Source organism: Gavia stellata, chromosome 5 (genome assembly GCF_030936135.1).
Source record: "Gavia stellata isolate bGavSte3 chromosome 5, bGavSte3.hap2, whole genome shotgun sequence".
Classification (NCBI taxonomy): Eukaryota; Metazoa; Chordata; class Aves; order Gaviiformes; family Gaviidae; genus Gavia; species Gavia stellata.
The window spans coordinates 29670241-29689094 of NC_082598.1; the positions used below are offsets into that span (position 1 = coordinate 29670241).

The 18854-nt window shown below is 35.4% G+C and overlaps 1 protein-coding gene across 1 annotated transcript in view; it reads right to left on the reverse strand.

Annotated features, from left to right (window-relative positions):
- Nucleotides 1-18854, reverse strand: part of FRYL (FRY like transcription coactivator) — a 161541-nt gene that overhangs the window by 2346 nt on the left and 140341 nt on the right. Inside the window, exons 54-60 of the mRNA XM_059818101.1 lie at nucleotides 17948-18201; nucleotides 15592-15799; nucleotides 13557-13706; nucleotides 10441-10539; nucleotides 5732-5800; nucleotides 2374-2391; nucleotides 1319-1429 (exon numbers count right to left, since the gene is read on the reverse strand). Coding sequence (XP_059674084.1) covers nucleotides 1319-1429; nucleotides 2374-2391; nucleotides 5732-5800; nucleotides 10441-10539; nucleotides 13557-13706; nucleotides 15592-15799; nucleotides 17948-18201 — 909 coding nt within the window. The remainder of the gene's footprint in view (nucleotides 1-1318; nucleotides 1430-2373; nucleotides 2392-5731; nucleotides 5801-10440; nucleotides 10540-13556; nucleotides 13707-15591; nucleotides 15800-17947; nucleotides 18202-18854) is intronic.

The window sequence follows — 18854 nt, forward strand, 5'->3', positions numbered from 1 at the left end:
AATTTTCAGCAGATCAGGCTTACGTTTTTCCTCCTCTTTGCAATCATAAATGAGAGGCAGAAAAAGCACATCCAAATATTTGCTGCATTTGCTTAACTATACAGCTAATTTAATGGCCCAAGTGTGCATGTCAGGTATTTGGGCTTTTCCCTGATGAAGTTTCCATCTTAGTTCGCTCTTTTCAAATTTGTTTCAAAAAATAGATATTTCTCCCCACATCACTTAAGAAGAATTAAACACTTTGGAAAAGTACAGCAGCAATTGTGTTATTACAAGGAGAACATAGATATGAAGAAAAATATCTGGAAGACTGGTAACCAAGCAAAATAACTGTAGTGCAGCCCGTGTGTATAATACTATCTTTGGCTTTAGCTCCAGTGTACGAGTAAAAGACAAGGCTATCGGTCAAAATACGATTCTACATCTGACTAACTTAAGCAAGAAGTGGGACTGGTGTGATGCTGACCTTCTACAACATTCTCCAGATGGAAATGTACTCACTTATTTGCAGCCTCTACAAAAATCTGGAAATCTAAGTGAGGAACATGCATAATTTTTTCCTAAGCTACTCAAAAACCAAAGACTTTCACCCCACTTTTTCATTTTCCTCCCTACTATACCAAGCAAGACCAGGCCTATTTTTTTTCCTGCTACCTCTATTTATTGCATTACAGACCTAGGGGAGAACTTTCAGAAGACATTATTAATAGCATAACACATTCATATTAACTCATTTAACATCACATATGTACCACAAGTGCACAGCTGAAGGACACATTTTACTCCCTGAAGTTAGTACAACTAAAAATCAGGCACAAGATGTCTAAAACACATTACTAACTGCACTTAGGATGGGGACTAAAGTTGCCGAGTAATTGAATGGTGGCTGAAGTGGCACAGTTATAGAAATCAGCTGGTAGCAAGTGACAGTGTTTGCAATAGCAAACATTGGGGTGATGGAAAGGGGCTTCATCACAGAATTCTGTTGATTGGAGTTGATGTGCCTTGATTGTAGCTTGATTAGAATACACCAGGAGTGCTGCTGAAATATTTAAAATCCTCATCACTGGACTCCCTGTATTGCTGTTTATTTAAGAGCTTTCAAGCTGCACAAAAATTAACACAGATAATTGAACATCGCAGAAAATTCTCATGAGCTCTACTTAAATCTTTTATTAATTGGCTATAAAACAGCTGGTACCCTCCCTTCAGTTTCTAAAATGATGTCCCACTGACAAAGATGTTATCAAGATGTATTTTAAATGGTTTGGCTTTAAAATGTCAACAATTAGTAGCTAAATGGCATGGTTTTCATTACCTCTGCTTCTTTTTTGATTGTTTTTACTTGGCTGATAAGTTTGCAATAGGCTTGGAACAGAAGCAGCAACTGGAAATGCAACTTGTACAGCCTCCGACACAACTCCAGCTCCTACAAATGTAAACAACATTATTATATTCAGGAAGTGCAGAACATCTACTATCCAATACAAGAGACAATAAATGACAACTTCTTCAGTATAGAATGTGCAAAATTAAAAGTAGTTACTTGGTTACTGAAGAAAATGCCAAAAAGATTTAGAAGCTAATGTAGCAGGAAGCTAATGAAAAGCAGATGAAAGCTTCATTCAGTTCTAGATTTACAGGTAGCCTCTCTCACATAGGTTTAAATTTACTTTTTAATAAGAAGTTACATTTCCAAGAAGAGTTGGGATGTTAAAGTGATTCAAAAGGCATTTTGAAATGTCATGTTCCAAGACAGAGTTTCATAGATCACTTACTTTTATTGTTGATATTTTACTGTTTTAAATTCAAGATCTAATACCCAAAAGAAGCAGTTGTGGTCTGTAAGTATGGAATCTTTCATAACCATTAATATAAATATGTAAGCACAGTATATAACCTGGCCCTTCGCTTACAACTGCCTGATGGAGTAAGAGGAGAATAATTCCATTCTTGGAGGCAAGAATAATGTTTCCTTTGTAAAAGGTAGCTCTGATTCTATTTTAGAAAATACCACATGATATATTCTTAATGAGATGAAACAGCAACATTAACTTATGCACTGTCTTGCTTCCAATTTTATGCCTCTAAAACACTAGTCAAAGTGCAGACAGTATTAATACTGCTTTACATACAGACATAAAAGCTAGTGCTAATAGAATAATCTTCTATAACATTTTACTAACTACAGGATCCTATTATCTACAAAGGGCCAACAGTTCAATGGGTTAGATGATGCAAAATTGAAGCACACAGCATTTTTGTAACAGTCTACGACGAGACATCACTATGTCACGAATGGACGAGACAGATGGAGTCCAGTTTGGTGACTGGCATGGTTAAGTATTTGATAAATTAAGAATCGTCACTTACTGCTAGAATTTCCATTTGCTAAGCAAGAAGATGAGCAGGTCATAAAAATACAAAGAAAGAAAAAAAGATCAAGAATTAGTGTAGGAAATTATTTTAATCAGGGTAAAAGGTGTCCCAGGTAAAATGGAGGAAGAAATACAAGTAACATGCTCCAAATATACCCTGAATGGAAAAAATTAACAGACTGAATTTGAAGTGAAATTACTTGCTGCTATAACTAATGATAGATAGCATTGGCTTTATTGTCCCACAACATGAGTAACATACTTCACTTACAACCCTGTCTGGTCTTCATACATTGTGTAGTCTTAAAGGTATGCAGATTTAAGGAAAGCAAAACCAAGGACACTTAAGTCTGAACATCATCTTGTTCTGTACCACTATAGTTTAAGCAAAAATAATTCCTTTTAAAATTTGAGATGTAATGTTAACTTTTCTGAATCAGTTTAGAAAAATCTTGGTTTTGCTGAACTCAATTCTCAACACCTCATTGTGAGATTTCTGTAATTTAATTGCACTTGTTTTTTACAAGCTACTTCAGAAAAACGTTTGAGAAAGAGGGTCAGGGAGAGAAATCATCAGAAAATATATTTGTCAGACTAGGGACAGGAACTTCATTTCTGTGATTTGTACAGTGCTAAACATACTGATAGCATTTAAGCAAGTACAATGGTCATAGTAAACATGAAGATGCAACTGAGGTCTGATTCCAACTGGCAGAAGCAGTTGAGCTTTACTAAGCACATAATCATACACTATGTGGGTAAGTTATACACTATGTACTTAACAGGCTATAAACAACATTGCATGCTTTTGTTCTGTACTCTGTGCTATCATATACATAGCACAATTATTATATAAGCAAAAAATTCTGATGCACAGAACACTGCGAAGAGGTAAGATCTTTAACTGCCCAAGTTGACAAGAATCCTATGACTCACTTTAATGACGTACAGAGAATCAGACTTTGAGGAATGGCATTTTTTGACATTAAGTTCCAGTGTTCTTTAAGCCAAGTCTCAGTATTACAGTAAGCCATAAATAATCCCTCTCCCCCAAAATCACACCTTGATAGCTATTCTAAAAATTCAAGAGAGGATTTCTTTTAAAACTGGCTTTTTACTGCTTCAGTGTCTTTCACATACTTGCTCACTTGAGAAATAATCTGATTTTTCTACCTGCCAGTCCTGTACAAACAGTCTAGCCAGAGTCCAGATGCATTCTTTCAAGCTTGCGTGTAAGTATTAACAGCAAAAATCCAATAATTAGATTTACTTGCAAGTCTGCTGGCAATGCACAAGCCAGAACAGAATTCATCTCACTCTTCCTTAGCTGTATTGACCACAGTGTTAAAAATTAGTAAGAAAATCTTATTTGTGTTAGTGAATGAAAAATATATGTTGAATGAAGCAGCCCTGTTTTCCTGAGCAAGACAACACATATATTTTTAGCATTAACTGGTTGACGGGATAGACTTATCAGCCTCACACTCCATTTACAAGGACTTCTGAAACAATGATCTTACACTTGGTAACTTCTCAATCTCCTTCAAGTCACTATAAGCTTCTGTGAATAATTCAGAAGTTTTGTAAATTGTGTATATTTATGAAGCAGGATAACAGGACTCTGCTTCCTCAATGGATAGTACACATTAAAATTATTTTTAACTGAACCTGCAAGGAGCACATAAAGAAAAAATTGCCAGCATGCCTTGCAGGCTAGGATTGAAAACCAAAATCAGAACAGGTCCCCACAAATAATCAATGTGAATGGACACATAACTCCTTTTCAGAGGGGATCTTCAAACCCTGCAGAAACAGGGAAGAACAGACAAAACTGCCTCACTTGGAATCCTGCGTTCTCTCCATACAAGCTAAATGCAAGCCTGCATGTGGCTTTCCCTCCATTTCTTCATTTCCCTAGCTGTACAGTGGGAACAGTAACATTTATCTTCATGGTAAGAACGGTTATATTCTAACAGTTAAATGGTAGAACAGTTTCTTGGTGTATATAAACATTCTAAAAAAAGCAGCATTTATGTATTTTAGTCCATAGTATTAATATATAGAACATATAATGTATTGTAATAGTAAATGTTGTTACATATTTCTAAACACGTACCAGTCAGTATACGAAGATGTAAACCAAGTGTAAAATACACTAAACACTGTGTTCATGGGCAAAGCAAAAATCCTTGCAAATGGTAGCATATTATTTTGCTGTATTACCTATGCTTATCCACATTAAATATTTTTTTAAAATGTGCAACTTTGATGCAATATAAAAATCAACAGTATATTATCACACATTTCACTACTCTAAAAGTTCAGGCGCGTTTTGTGATTGAATTAAAAAAACCATACATATATATATATGAGAGCAAATGAAAACTGTATAAAAGAAGAAACAGTCCATGCACACAGTAGACATTTCTGTTGCTGAACGCTACATTTTCAACAGCAGAAACATGACCAAGTGCATCCATGAATAGAGTTCGATTGAATAAATGGAATAAAATTCCTCCTTTTTCAGCTTGGATTTGGGATTTTTGTCAAAATGTCATTCTGAAAAGGTAAGTTAATCTGCTACTTGCAATTCTACTTTTTTACATCTTTCACTGTTCTTATTACAGGATTCTAGATGGCAGATTCCTTGTACCTAACTAATGATGGTTTTTGGGTTTGCTTTTTTATCTACAGTGTCAATATTACGCAGCTATTGTTTAAAAAAAAAAAAGTCCTAGTCTACTTGGGGAAAAGCTATCACCTACTAGAGCAATTAGTAATATTAAACATGGATGACTGCCATGCAAATACATACAAAATATTGAACTAATATTAATAGGTTACTTCACCTATTGTTGTTAGATGATATTTTGACAGAAGTGTTTCATGAGATTTTTACCATACTGCTACTTTACTCCCTGTTGCTTCCCACCCAAATAATGGCTCCAGAAAGGTCATATGTATTTATATAGTACTAATTATATTAAATTCAGTAGAGATTTTTGGCTAGACAGTTTGTCTGAGCATATAAGCAGAATGCTAATCTTTTTTCTTCTAGAAACAGCTGCAGAAAAGCAGACTTGCTGGTACACAGATGTTATCTAGTCTGCTTATCTACTGAGTGTTATTAAGTCTAGAACCCAAGATGGGTTGCCAACTTTTATTAAAAAGAGCCCTTTTTATTAGACTGCTACTTCATAAGAATCTGAGTTTCCAAAAGATAGTATGATAACTGAAATGAAAAGCTATTCATACATTTTTAATCTCTCTGCAAATATTGGAATTTTTGTGCAATAGATACAAAGATGTTTTTTAATCTCATACCCAGAGTCTCCCAAATGACGTTCACCTACCTGGGCATCTGTGTTAGTGCCATGGATACCATCATCAGTACCAAATGTTCTTTTGCAGTCTTCTAGCCACTGCAAAATAAATATAAACAAGATTAATCGTCTTCTGAAACAGAGCACACTGAAGACTGCTAAAACTGCGTAAGACACTTCATCAAGTCTTGCATGTTCTCAGATTACGTAAGAAATTGTGATACAAAGTCAATTGTTTACCAATGTTATTTCCACTAATGATTTCCACTCTGATATATCACTTTGTAGTTTTTATGGTGTCCCTTCCGTTGTAAATTTCCTGTAGCCTTCATTACCCCAGATGGGGAAGGTACACTTTAGCATAAATACTAATCTGTGATTGAATTTGGGTACTGTTATAGAGAGACATGTGGGAGGGTGGAAGCAGAAAAATCCCTTTCATTAAATGAGATCATATCTTCTCTTTACTTGCTGCACAAGGTTTACACCAACATGATCTCTCAGCATTTAAAATATAGCACTAAATCAAATTAGATAGTAAGAGTAAGCCTGTTATATTTCTTGGGACTACTTTAGAAACGGAAGGAAATAGAACTCTCCTGTGTAACTAGATGCAAGTGCAGGTTTACTGGATGAAAAGAAAAAAAATAAATTCTTTAATGGGAGTTTAGCATCACCTCCAGTTCATACAAGCCAGGGAGATGAAGTATTCTCACATTACACAATGCAAACATGCAGTTTCCACTCTCTTTCATGAATACAGAGATGTTCCTATGGCAGACAACAAGGTTATTAATTTCAGTGTGTAATCTCTTCTAGCTTTAACCAATCGTGCAAATTTAAAAGTGTTACTATAAAACATTTGCAGAATCAAACATGCTCTTATTGGACAATATGATCTGATCATCTCATTGACACAGTGCCCAGTGTATTTTTCTGTACAGTGCAAACAACTGCAAGCATGAGGTAATTTGGGTATTACTGAAATGGGAATGCGTCATGTTGAGATAAAGTGCAGATTATCTTCTGAAATTAAGAACAGGCTCTATACATCCAAGGAAGAATAATTTAGCATACTGTGTGCATGATATCTGGAGTCTCACAGGAAATCTTAGTGACCTTTTTCTAACCTTTGTCTGATGCAAGAAAAAGAAAAATATGATTTCCCATCTGCTCAATTTAATAACGGTTACTTAGTGAATTAACTAGGCCTCTGTGCTTATCAAGAGGAGAGATGGAATTCTCTAAACACCGTGGTGTCAGTTTCAATTAGTGACATGGATACCAATGTACACAACAAATCTCATTTTTCTTTTTATCTGACAGCATCCATCGGTAACAGTGGAATAGGTTTGCACTGGAACAAACAGCATCAGCAATTGGGAAGCTAGTATTTATTTTCACACACTGCCCTTTTAAGATCTTTTTTAAATCTTAAAACCAGTCTGAATAAAGGGTGTGCCTGGAATGTTATGATTTACATAAAATCTTGTATTTTCTATTACATTTATCTGATTCAGTATCTTTGTCCCTAATACACACATGAAGTCAAAGCAGTTTCCTTGCAAGGAAATAAAACAGTAGCTCCAAAAAGGTGACAAAATTTATTTGCTGAGAATTTTTACAGAATATATGTTCAGCATGGAAGAAAGACCTAAATTTTCTCTTTGGGAACACCAATAGATTGTGTGACAAAATAATCTTCTTTATATGTTTGCCTTACATCAATTTATGTTTTCCCCATATATCTCCTACAAAGATATAGGATGAAAAGCATTACTGAAAGCATAATATAGGGAAGTCTGTGGTTGGTCTTGATCATTGCACAGGTTGGTTTGCCAGATTAACCCCAAACCAGACATCCCAAACCACCCCCTATACCATAGGTACCTTTCTCTCTCTTATCTCAGTGCATAGGTAAGAGTTTCAAGCAACTGCAGCCCAAGCCTCTTACTTTTTAAATTCGATTCATGTGAATGCCAGTACAATACACAGCACTGATGGTGACAAACATCATCTATTAGGCTAAAGGTTAAACAACATTTTTTCATTAAAGAAATCAATGTACAGAATTTTCCAGTGGTTGATTCTAGAGGATACCAGATTAACATGAAAATTATATTTATTTCAATATCTGTTAATTTATATTTGCTTTATTATACAATAGCCCAACCAGCTTAGTTTGATCACTTTTCCACATGTTTATATGAAAAAAGCAGGATCGGAAATTCAGATTTGACTTGAGGAATTCTCTTTCAATCATTCCCTATACTCTGTTTAATAGGACAGAGAAAGAAAACCAGTAAAACATATCTGAGAAGTCGTTTCAGAAGGTTCTTAGTCTACACATAATATATAATACACACACACAAAAAAAATTGAGGACCAACAGCTGAAGAAATACTTTTAAAAAAAGTTTCAGAAAAATAAATTAGCTGATATAATTAGTCATTACTTATAAATTAAAATGCTAAATAAAAAATAATGCACTAAATTAGCTAAAATGCATGCTATCAAGAGTCAGAAATGATTGGTCAAAGCTACACATTTCTTCCTCCTCAGTACTACTTCCTTCTATTTATAAATGATTAAATAAAAATAAAACCCTGGCAAAACGCTCTCAGTTACTTCAGAACAATTCCTTTCATCCTGTGACTCTTTTTCCTGCCCCAGTCACTCACAAATCCAGCGGCAGAAGACAGGCTGACCACAGAAACATGTTACTGGACACCCTTTTGACAGCTGCACTATAGAAAAACAACACTCTTTCACTATGATATAATGACAGAGGCCATCAAACTGATACTCATATTCCTTTATCAAGTAAAATAAAATACAAACAAGCTCTTAATATCCATCATGGATTTATGTCGATATGATACGTGGCAGTGCAAAGTTAGCTAAAAATACATTAAGTGAATTCATGGTCATCTGACAGGGACACAAATTTAACTCATCATACTTGGACAAATCAACCCAACAATACCGTTTGTTATTGCTATGATAAACTGTAGGCTAAATGAGTTTATATAAGGAGAATTCCTTGATGTTTGGATAGCCACCATTCTAAGCACACAGACACCCCCACTCCCCCGCTTCCTGTCTGACCCTGGGGCAAATCAGTTAGCCTCTCTGTGCCTCAGTGTTGCTCTCTAAAATGAGGAATAAAATACATTATTTTCTCATAGGAATGATGACAGCATTACGCATTGCAGATTGTCAGACATTAAATAGTACATTGAGCAAGGTAATCTTAGTGATTAGATGAGCACTTTGTTTCTGATTAAGCCTAAATGGTAAAATGTAGCTCATTATATTAGACCTCACGAGTTAGTTTACAAATAAATCATTATTGCCACACAGCAGGGCAAAAAATGCAGCAACTCTTTAGCAGAAATGCTGGCTTGGATCCTAGAAACAGTTTATCTACATTAACAGTGCTGTGCAGCATACTTTAGCATTGGTTTTGAGGAAACTGCATTTCTTTTGAGATCCTTTCCACAAAGAAGTGGATGTCTATTCTATTCAACAGATGAGCTGCCAGCAATCTTTGCAAGGCAGAGGCCATCATTTCCTAATAAACTCAGCATGATGAAGAAACATGGAGCCACTTGTGCTGCAAAATACAGCTCTGCCAAGATGTCATGGCTTGAATTCTGGTTCTGTTTCTCATCACTCAAACTTGCCTATATGGCCATTGTCATGACCTCACAGGCTGCTGAGATCAGTAAAAAGTTCCTTCAAATGCATATTTAATTTTCCTAGGAATCACCTTCTCTCTACAACAAAAGCCCCATGTATTCTCTCTCTCGCTGTACCTGCGAAACTGATTGTAGATCCATGTTTTCTTTTGGCTCTTGAAATAGAAATCTTACCTATTTCAGTTTTCTGAAGTTACTATCTTCCTTCCAGAACGTCACACAAAGGTTCACAAAAACAAATATACATACCCTTGTTACAGAAATTTTCAACTTTTAAAATTTGTGTTTCTTTGCAAAAAGGATATAACCACTAACATATACCATGAAAACTAAACTGTATTACTCTAAATAACTGACATAAACATCAGTCTCAATGGGATCCAGTTGCAGGATGAGATAACTAAATTTATGTGTCTATGTATATGACACAGCTGTTTAAGCCCCCATTACAGTCAGTGGAGATCCAGTCAACAAAAAGAAGTCTAAAGACTTATACAGCTGAGCAACAAGTCAGTGTCTACATTAGGATAAAACACATTGCTTTCTTGATTTCTTTTATTGTATTAACTTGATCCTTGAATACTATGGGTGTTAAGGCACTTAATTCACATATAGATAGTTATCTGTAAATGTCTTAATCTGGAGGTGAATCCCACCCTTCTAGTCTAATAAAATAAGCCAGAACGTTCATAAAGAAAAAATTACCATAATTTATTGATATTAATGTTAAAAATATGTGAACATTTTTTAAAAAGGATTTTTAAATTAGGAATGCGCTCTTCCCAATGCTACTGCATTTGTGCAATGTTACATATTCAATTTCAGAAATATGTGCAACAAAAATTAATTACATATAAGAAAAACCTCAGGTTCAGATTATACATATAGAATAGTAGTAAGAAAAGGAAACAGGATTTTATTTCAGAATTTTTTTTCCACAGTTTACTTTTAGATACCACTGTTGAGAGATAAAGACCTGCAACATTTTCTTGATGAGTAGGTTCTAATATTTTTTGTTCTGAAATACGAGAGACTCACCTGTTCTGCTGCCTCTCTTTTGACATTATAGGTATCCAAATGTTCTTGGAGTTCTAGAACACTGAACTTCAATGTTTCTAGCAGGCCACAAGACATTAGCTGGAAGAAAAAAGCAATCACCTTTGCAAGTCATGTAACATCTGACTATAATCCACATAGTCTAATATCTAAATTATATAATATGAAATTCCAAGTCCACATTTGGAAAAACAATCAAATTAGAATTAGTTGGGTACAGATCATATGTGACACCTTTGAGTTAGTAAACTAACACATGTTGCTGTATCAGTTAAATCAGTGAACAACAGTTTTGATGCCAAAATAAGAAGGGCAGTACCTAGTTAACATCTGAAAGAGAGGTTTCAAGGGGATTTTTAGATCTTTCAAAAAGAAAAACAATATTTGATATACACACAGCTAGTGTAAATAGAATAGCCTGCAGCAGGAAAAAAGGTACTGCTAGATTGCTCCTGTAGCAACCTAAGGAGTGTCCAGTGAGGGTTACTTGCCCTTCTCAATATGCAAACTATACCATCAGCAAAGGCTTCAGTCTGTAGGAACCAGGAACTGTCAAAGCAGGAACTGTTGGATATTTGAAGAATTTTCCACCATTAATGACACTGCGTTTTAGTTTCAAAATCTCTTTTTCCCTCAGGGGCTGCTACCTCAGCTTTGCTCCACAATATTTCTCCCTGTAGTTTTATTTCCACTTAGGTTTTTCTTATTAATCCTTCTCCTGTCACTTCCTGTAACAATCATGCCTCTAACATGATGCTTCCTCCCTCACACTGGTCACTCCTTGCACCCATTAAAAGCTCTGTACTTCTGTCCATTCCTTGTTACCTGGTACCTCTTGGTCAGCTTGAAAGTGCAAGCGCAAGACTGTGATCACAAAATTGTGGCACGGAGAGTCACAGTATCCCACGTTACTCAGGCAGGGGTGGGAATGATGCTTACGTGTTTTTCCAAGTGCATCAAGATTATTAATCTACCACTGTATTAAGACACTGCTACTCCCAACCTCTATGTCCACATCAACCAAGAAGAAAGTTATGGCTCTGTGGCACGATTCCACTCTGCACTCAATGTGTGCAGTAACACCGAAGTGCAAAGAAGTCAGTGGGCATCTTGTATCAGCAGTAGGCCATGAGCCACTCCCAAGTCGCATGTGAACCCGTGCTTTGACGCAAGAGGGCATCTTTCTGCGGAAAACGGCTTTCTGAATGAATCAAAGGCCAAATTTGAATCAAATGCCAATCTTGTACACATGAGTAGACACCACAAAACCCAAGATATGTGCATGAACGTTATTTTGGATTAGCCATTCTTTGTTAGTGAGAAGTAATTTGATAAACAAGTAGGATAATTTCAATTAAATTATTTGGAGAGGCAAGATTTATCTACACAGTATTTGCCAACGTAACAACACTAATGTATGTACGTACATACATATGCACGTACACATAAACACAAGTCTGTATGCTTGTGTGCATATATATTTATTATTCCTTTTTTATATTTGTATTTTTTTATATATATATTTACTTACTTGTTTTTTAAAACACCTATGCTGTTCTAGCTAGACACTACTAGTGTAACACTTCTTGTAGCTTCTTATCCCAAACAAATTTCTTCTTTTGGTTAATTTCTACTGCTTTTAAAGTGGCATAAGTTAAACAAAAAATATTACACATGGTTCCCTTGAAACACACTCTCCATATCATGCCTTTTTAGTCCCCATAGTCTAAAGTGAGAGTGTAAGAGCAGAGTTGCTCCTTAGCACCAAGGGAAAAAAGAACAGGTCAGGAGAAGAGCCTCACACTATGTCAAGGCCAAAGATCCATCTATCTCAGTCCCCCATCTGAGAACGTCTAACAGCAGTTGCTTAAGGAAGGGCAAAACGGGGCATGCATGTGGTGATCCACTTGCTCCAGAATGCTTTCTTGGCCTCTGTCAACATGTTGTTCTGCATACTCAAAAACCTATACATGGCTATTTCTTTCATGAATCTCTTCAGATGCTTTTTGAAAACATGAACAGACACTAAAAAAGGACAGGGTTTCATAGTTTGATTATATATCACATGAAGGATCACCTATCTTTGGTTCTGTATGTTTTGTAAGTCAGTGCTAGCTTAATTTGATCACCCTTAACATCAAGTAAGACTATACAATAATTTCTATCATTTTTCCATAATAATCAAGACATCTATGGACAGATTTCTCTCCTAAAGGGCTGAAAAATCCTAGCCTGCATACTCCTATCTTATATGGACGCCACGCCACGCATTTCATAATCCTTGTGATCTTTCTTGGAACCTCTTCCAGTTCAACTGTATTTTCTCTGAGAGCAGGGGACCAGAAACGCCCCCAAAATTCAGGATGTAAGTGTATCGGAGATATGTACATTAGCTCAATAATGTTTTCTGTTCTGCTGTCTCTTTTCTTAATTACTCTACCACAGCTTTTTTTGACTGCTGCTGAACACTGAGCTGACTTCTCTCATTAATATTTATTATAACGCAAGACTTCGACGTGCATAACAACAAACAATTGAAAGCCTTCATTGTATATTTGTAACTAAAATGTTTTTCTCATGCATTGTTGAATATATACATAAACAATACAATTTAAAAAGACAAAGTTCTGCTAGATAAGTAGTCTTCCTTTTTCTTCTTTATGCAAAGAATATAGAATAAACATGAACAAGCAGGGAAGGTAAAGAATAGCAAGGGAATTTAAGTGATATCTAGTATCAGGAAGTTCCCTCATTGTTCATTGTTACAGCTGGAGATTATTTTTTGAGAAAATGCCGTTCTCACTTGTGTTTTCAAATGTTTATGATAACATAGTGGCCACCTAACATTTTAATTCCTTTCTGATTTCAATTATAAAAAGCATCTTTTTTTACATCCCAAAATTATTCAGATGTTTCAATTAGTGACGTTAGAGAGTAACCTTTTAAAAGGCAAAAATAATTAACACATTTTATTCAATCATTTGAAAATCTTCCCAAGCATTGCTATTTTCCAAATGTTAAAACATCATTTTATGTTACATAAAAATGTTTAAGCAGACAGATATCTATTTCAACATGCAAGTTTATAAGATTTTTACCGTTTCCGCATCCACAAAGACTGTTGGACATTCTGAACATAACATCATCACTTCCAGAGAACTTTTAAATTTCGTTCCAATGCGCTGCAGACTTTCGCCAAGAAAGCTGACTGAATCATTTGTTATAGATACAAACTTTTTTTGAATGGTCTAGAAATCAAATCAGAAAAACATTTATTTTACATTGCATTTTACCACTCCTCCTCTGGCTTTTTAGATTAAGGATTTCAGGGCAAATTTCCATCATGACAGCATATATTTTTGTCATTAAATTACAAACTAATACATAACTTGCTCTGAATATTTATGTAAAACTAGCTCCAGAAAATGCAATCAATCAATAAATAAAACCAGCCTGTATCTATGAAGACAATTACTCCTTTCAGATCTAGGCTGTTAGCATCAGTATAGTTGGATGACTATTTGTCTTTACGCAGTATAGATAGTCGTTCGATCCATTTTCAAGTGTTTGTGTTGCAGAAAATTATACACAGAGATTTACGAGCCCAGAATACAATCTGTGTGGCACAATCTGTGTCCAAAACTGCCACCTGCAGGGTTTCTACCTTCTTCAAAAATCAGTCCTATGTTTATCATGTTCAATTATGGAGACTGTCAGCTTGGCCTAATACAACACTGCACTTTGCCACCTATTATTTCATAAATCCTAGAAAGTTATACGTAGAATAAAACTATAGAAAGATGATATTTACAGCTGCAAAGTTAAACACGGTGTAGGAGCCGGAAGGCAAAATGGAAAGGTCCAGCCAAACAAGGCCTCCAGGGTCTCATTAATCATTTTAACCCTCCTCTGTACCCAGTAACAAGTCCTCAGGAACACTTCTTTGCTCAGGCTCGAGCCGTGGATTGCTATTGCCCCTTTTCCCAGGGTATCCACCTTTCCAGCTGATTGAGGGCTATCCTGTCAAGCCAAAAAAGTTTCACCTCTTTTTCTAGCTCCCTCTTTAATCAACACAAGAGAATACGAACTCCTGTTTTCCCACTTTCAGGAAATGAATGAATATGTGAAAAGCAACCGCAGCTAAGCTTTGGTATAATACAGAGAAACTAAACCCCGATGTTTAAATGAAGCAAAAAAACCAGTAACAGTAATTGCACAGTGCTGTGGCAAAATACTTAGTTCAACTGAAAATGGAAAACGGGTATAGAAGCACAAATGAGTTATTCCATGGATAAGGTAGAGTATGAATTCTTCCTGTGTAAGTTACTTCATGGTACTAACCCTAAACCTGCCCATACATACAGGATAAAATGCATGCTAGTGTGGTAAAAAAAGTGAGGCTTTCACTGAGAAATGTATTATGATAAACCAAACAACAGGCAAAATTAATATTGGAGATATAAGAAAGGGTTGGAGTCATAAGGTCTTAGTTTGTAGTACTGAATCTGCTCTTAACTCATTTGGCACGTTGCCTGTAAATAAAATGGATTAATTGTGTTCCTCCTATCCCATAAGAAGTTGCAAAGAATAATGTACGTCCAAGTGGTACCACTTTGAAAATGTAAAAAATATCCATCCCCTGCATACAGGGAGGAGGGAGCCAGAAAAATTAAGCCATAGGCATTTTGTGTTGGATACCAGATCTATGAGGTAAATATAGTTAGAGAGGCATTTGAAACTTGCTGCTTTAGTGGATGTCCTGGTGTTTCAATTACTTCTTTGCAGAAAAAACCCCTTTTCTCACAAGACAGATGCAAGATAAATTCATTAATGTTTGTCATGCTGTGATCCCATAATAATGAATTCCACAGAAAACCCACAAGGAAGACATTAATTCTGTAATCAGCACAGAACCTGGGTGACGTTCAGAAAATAAAAGAAGGGACACAACCTGAACTAAGAGCTTACAAGAAACACTGAACTAGTTTTTTTGAGCTGTTCTGCTTTTGATTTGCTTTCTAAGGCTTCTTGCTACCATAATCTTGCAGCTTTTGCAGTTACGGAGGGGAAAATAGTTTTGAAAGCAGGAGGAAACGATTTCAGACAAACAACCACGCACTGCAATTCACTGACCTGAAACAATCTTGAGAAGACGTGAAATGTATAGACAGCACAAGATCCATCTGTATCTGACAGCATTTGATTGACGTGGCAGCGCCAGGCTTGCTCTTCATCATCGTATGCCACTGGTTGGAAAGCTGCCAATATGGCTGAAAGAAATGGTGAGGGAGGTGGGGAAGTTTGCACTTCGGGGAAACCATCCTGTTCTTCTTCATCTTGGCTATGAATAAGAAACAACAGAAATTAACTCCTCAGTACATTTTTCAGGAAAAACCCCTTCATTTTGGTAAGAAGAAAAAATAAGAATTTGGGCTTCAGAGTAGTGTTTTGTAAAATAAATAATCAATCAACTAAGGTAACTATGAGAACCAAGAAAAGAGTGAAAAAACCAAAACCTTTTGCTACTGCAATATAAAAATTGCTTATACTCTCAAATACCTCCAAAGTTTATTAAAACTTGTTATTTCTACGCATATCTATGGACAAAGCTCCATCTGTAGGTTATATATAGCTATATACAGCACTATTTATATACACCACTCAGGAACTAGTATTTTTTTCTTGCCCCCAATAACTGAGTTAACATTCAATTCTTCAAATTTTTATTTATCTAAACATGGTTCACCAATATCTATAACAAATTTTAGCTTTCCTTAAAAGGAACACAAGAGCTCATTTAGCAGTGTAATACTACTTTACAATGTCTTAAGTAACATCGTAAAGTGAATGGAGGCATTGGAACACTTTCATTTTTATGGGCAATCAATTTAATGGGTCTTTGTTCAAAAAGCATTCTGCAGCCATACTTTCCAGGAGGCACCAAACATTCAATAAAAATATTAAACTATAAATTAATCAATGCTACTACTTACCATCATTAACTTAATTGTTAAAATTTTTTGTACGACAAGGAATGATATGTTTTGACAGCTCTTCTTGTATAATTGTACTTAGGCAGCAAAAATATGTGGGAGGATTCCACTTACAATTTATTAAAATAATTTGTTAAACACATACTGTTTTTCTCTGTAACAACCACCTCATTCACAGTGGCACCAAGTATGTCTTAAACAAGAAGTGTGGGTGCTGTTTTTAGGTACATTCATTTTAGTAGCACAAAGCTCAAAAGCTAACATGCTATTCTTTTGAATACTATCTATAAGCAAAGCTTCAAAAATATTTTTAGGTATTTTCTAACTAGTGTATCAACCCTATAAATAATCACCTGTCGTTCTTCAAACGAGAGCTATGGGGTTTTTTGTTTGTTTGCTTAGTATAAATAAACTAAAACCTTAAGAGATTTTTCCATTGCACATTAGGAAATAAACTGCTATTAACTGGTACCAGCCTTTAATTCTTGCAAAGCATATTGCAGTGGGTTGTGTATGGGATTACAAGATTCAATTTCTTTGTCTCAGTAGAACCTTCTCAAATGACTTGGTCTTTTACAGCTCTTGTGTCCTTTTCTGTAAAAGGCTCTTTAAATGATCTCTCTGACAGAATATACACTAAATCTATGTTCTTATATACACTGAGTCTACGTATTATTCAGCCTAAATTTCTAAACAAATTTTAAGTATGAACAATTTGAGATATTTTTGTTTGTTTTGGTTTGGGTTTTTTTGTTTGTGTTTTTATTTGTTTGTTTGGGGTTTTTTGGTCTGTTTTCCCTTCTCCTTAGACTGTTACCTTAAATGGACTTAGGGTTTCACTTTAAATATGACTCAACCAGCTAGGACTAACTATAACTTTTCCTCTCAATAGTTATTTTTGCTCTCCATATTAAAAAATGGAAAACTGTTATTTTACTTTAAAATGTCTTACAAATATACAAGAGACTGATTAACCTTAACACTGAAAATAAAACTTGGGCAAATTCAAAGACAAACTGGCCCATCTCCTACAGGAGCTTTGATTAAAAAAAAAAAAATTAACATTTTTTTCCTGTCTTTGGGTGCCAAAATAGGTTCTGCCGTAATTCAGAGCAGTTCAAGGGCTTTTCCATATTATACTGCTTGCAGCTGGTGGCTGCCAAGAAAATGCTCCAAAATACCCTCTGACCTCTTTTCACATTTCTGTCCTATTGATGGTGATGAAATGTGCTAGATTTCTTTTATTCAAGAATTATCATCTTTTTCTGCATGGCTGTTTTCCCTGTACCAGAAATAACTGCTGAGCAAAGTGGTGAGTTTATTTGCTATAACAGGCAAAACCAAATCGGCCATTATTTCAGATATGCAAAACATCATTTTAGATACTTGTATTACGGGATTCATGGAAAATCCCACACAATAAGAAAGCCTACTTTGTTTGATTCATGCCCTGATAAAATGTAATTTCTGTTACTTAGAACCAATATTAATCTTACCTAGACAAACCAGAGAAGTCAGCTTCTTCTTCTTCACATCTCTCATCTAGCTCTTTCAAAGCAAGAGTGACATCCTCTTCACAGATAGATTCAGAATAACTCTCAGGAGCTGCTGCCTCTGCCAGTTCTGGGGTCTCTTCCAACTCAAGAGATTCATGACAGACCAGACAGTCTTGTTGTTCTTGTAGTAGATATGACCCAGTGTCTTCACTGGCAGTGCTAACCTGTTCATCCCTTACTGCTGAACTGCATTCCTGTGAATCAAACATGCTTTTATTATCAGGGCTTATGTATTCTTATCAGTTTTTATTATGGTAAAGTAACAGAGTTATAAAAACTTGTTTACAAGTATCCATTTATACTTAAATCATTCAGCTCTTTGGATTGTTCACACAGTTTTACTCAAGCAAAGACAGGCAGTCTATTTGTAATGTTTATAACTTCTGGTTAATGTTAGTATCCTAGAACATGACATTATTTATAGCAATTTCTCAAATACACTCAATTAAATCTGTTAAGAGAACACTCCCAGAAAAATATCTGCAAACAGCCTCAAACATATTTAGATTACAACAAACACAATCAAGACTTTCATATTTTACTTTTCTAGGTAAGGACCAAAATGACTGCCTCATGCTTGTCTTTGGGGTCTGGAACCAGTACAGAACATTTCTTCTCCTTTCCACTCTCCATTTTAACAAGTTTCTAAAGCATAACTGAGCAACAGTGTAACAGATGAACAATGGAAAAAGGACATTCCACTGTTTTTATTATTTTGCCATTACTGTTAATATGGGGAGCTTTAAGGGTTTGACCCTGAATCTCTAAATGTAGGCTTTCAATCACTGGCAATTACAAAGAGACGATGATTAAATCAGGTAGGCAGTATTAGAATGACCCTTTCTCT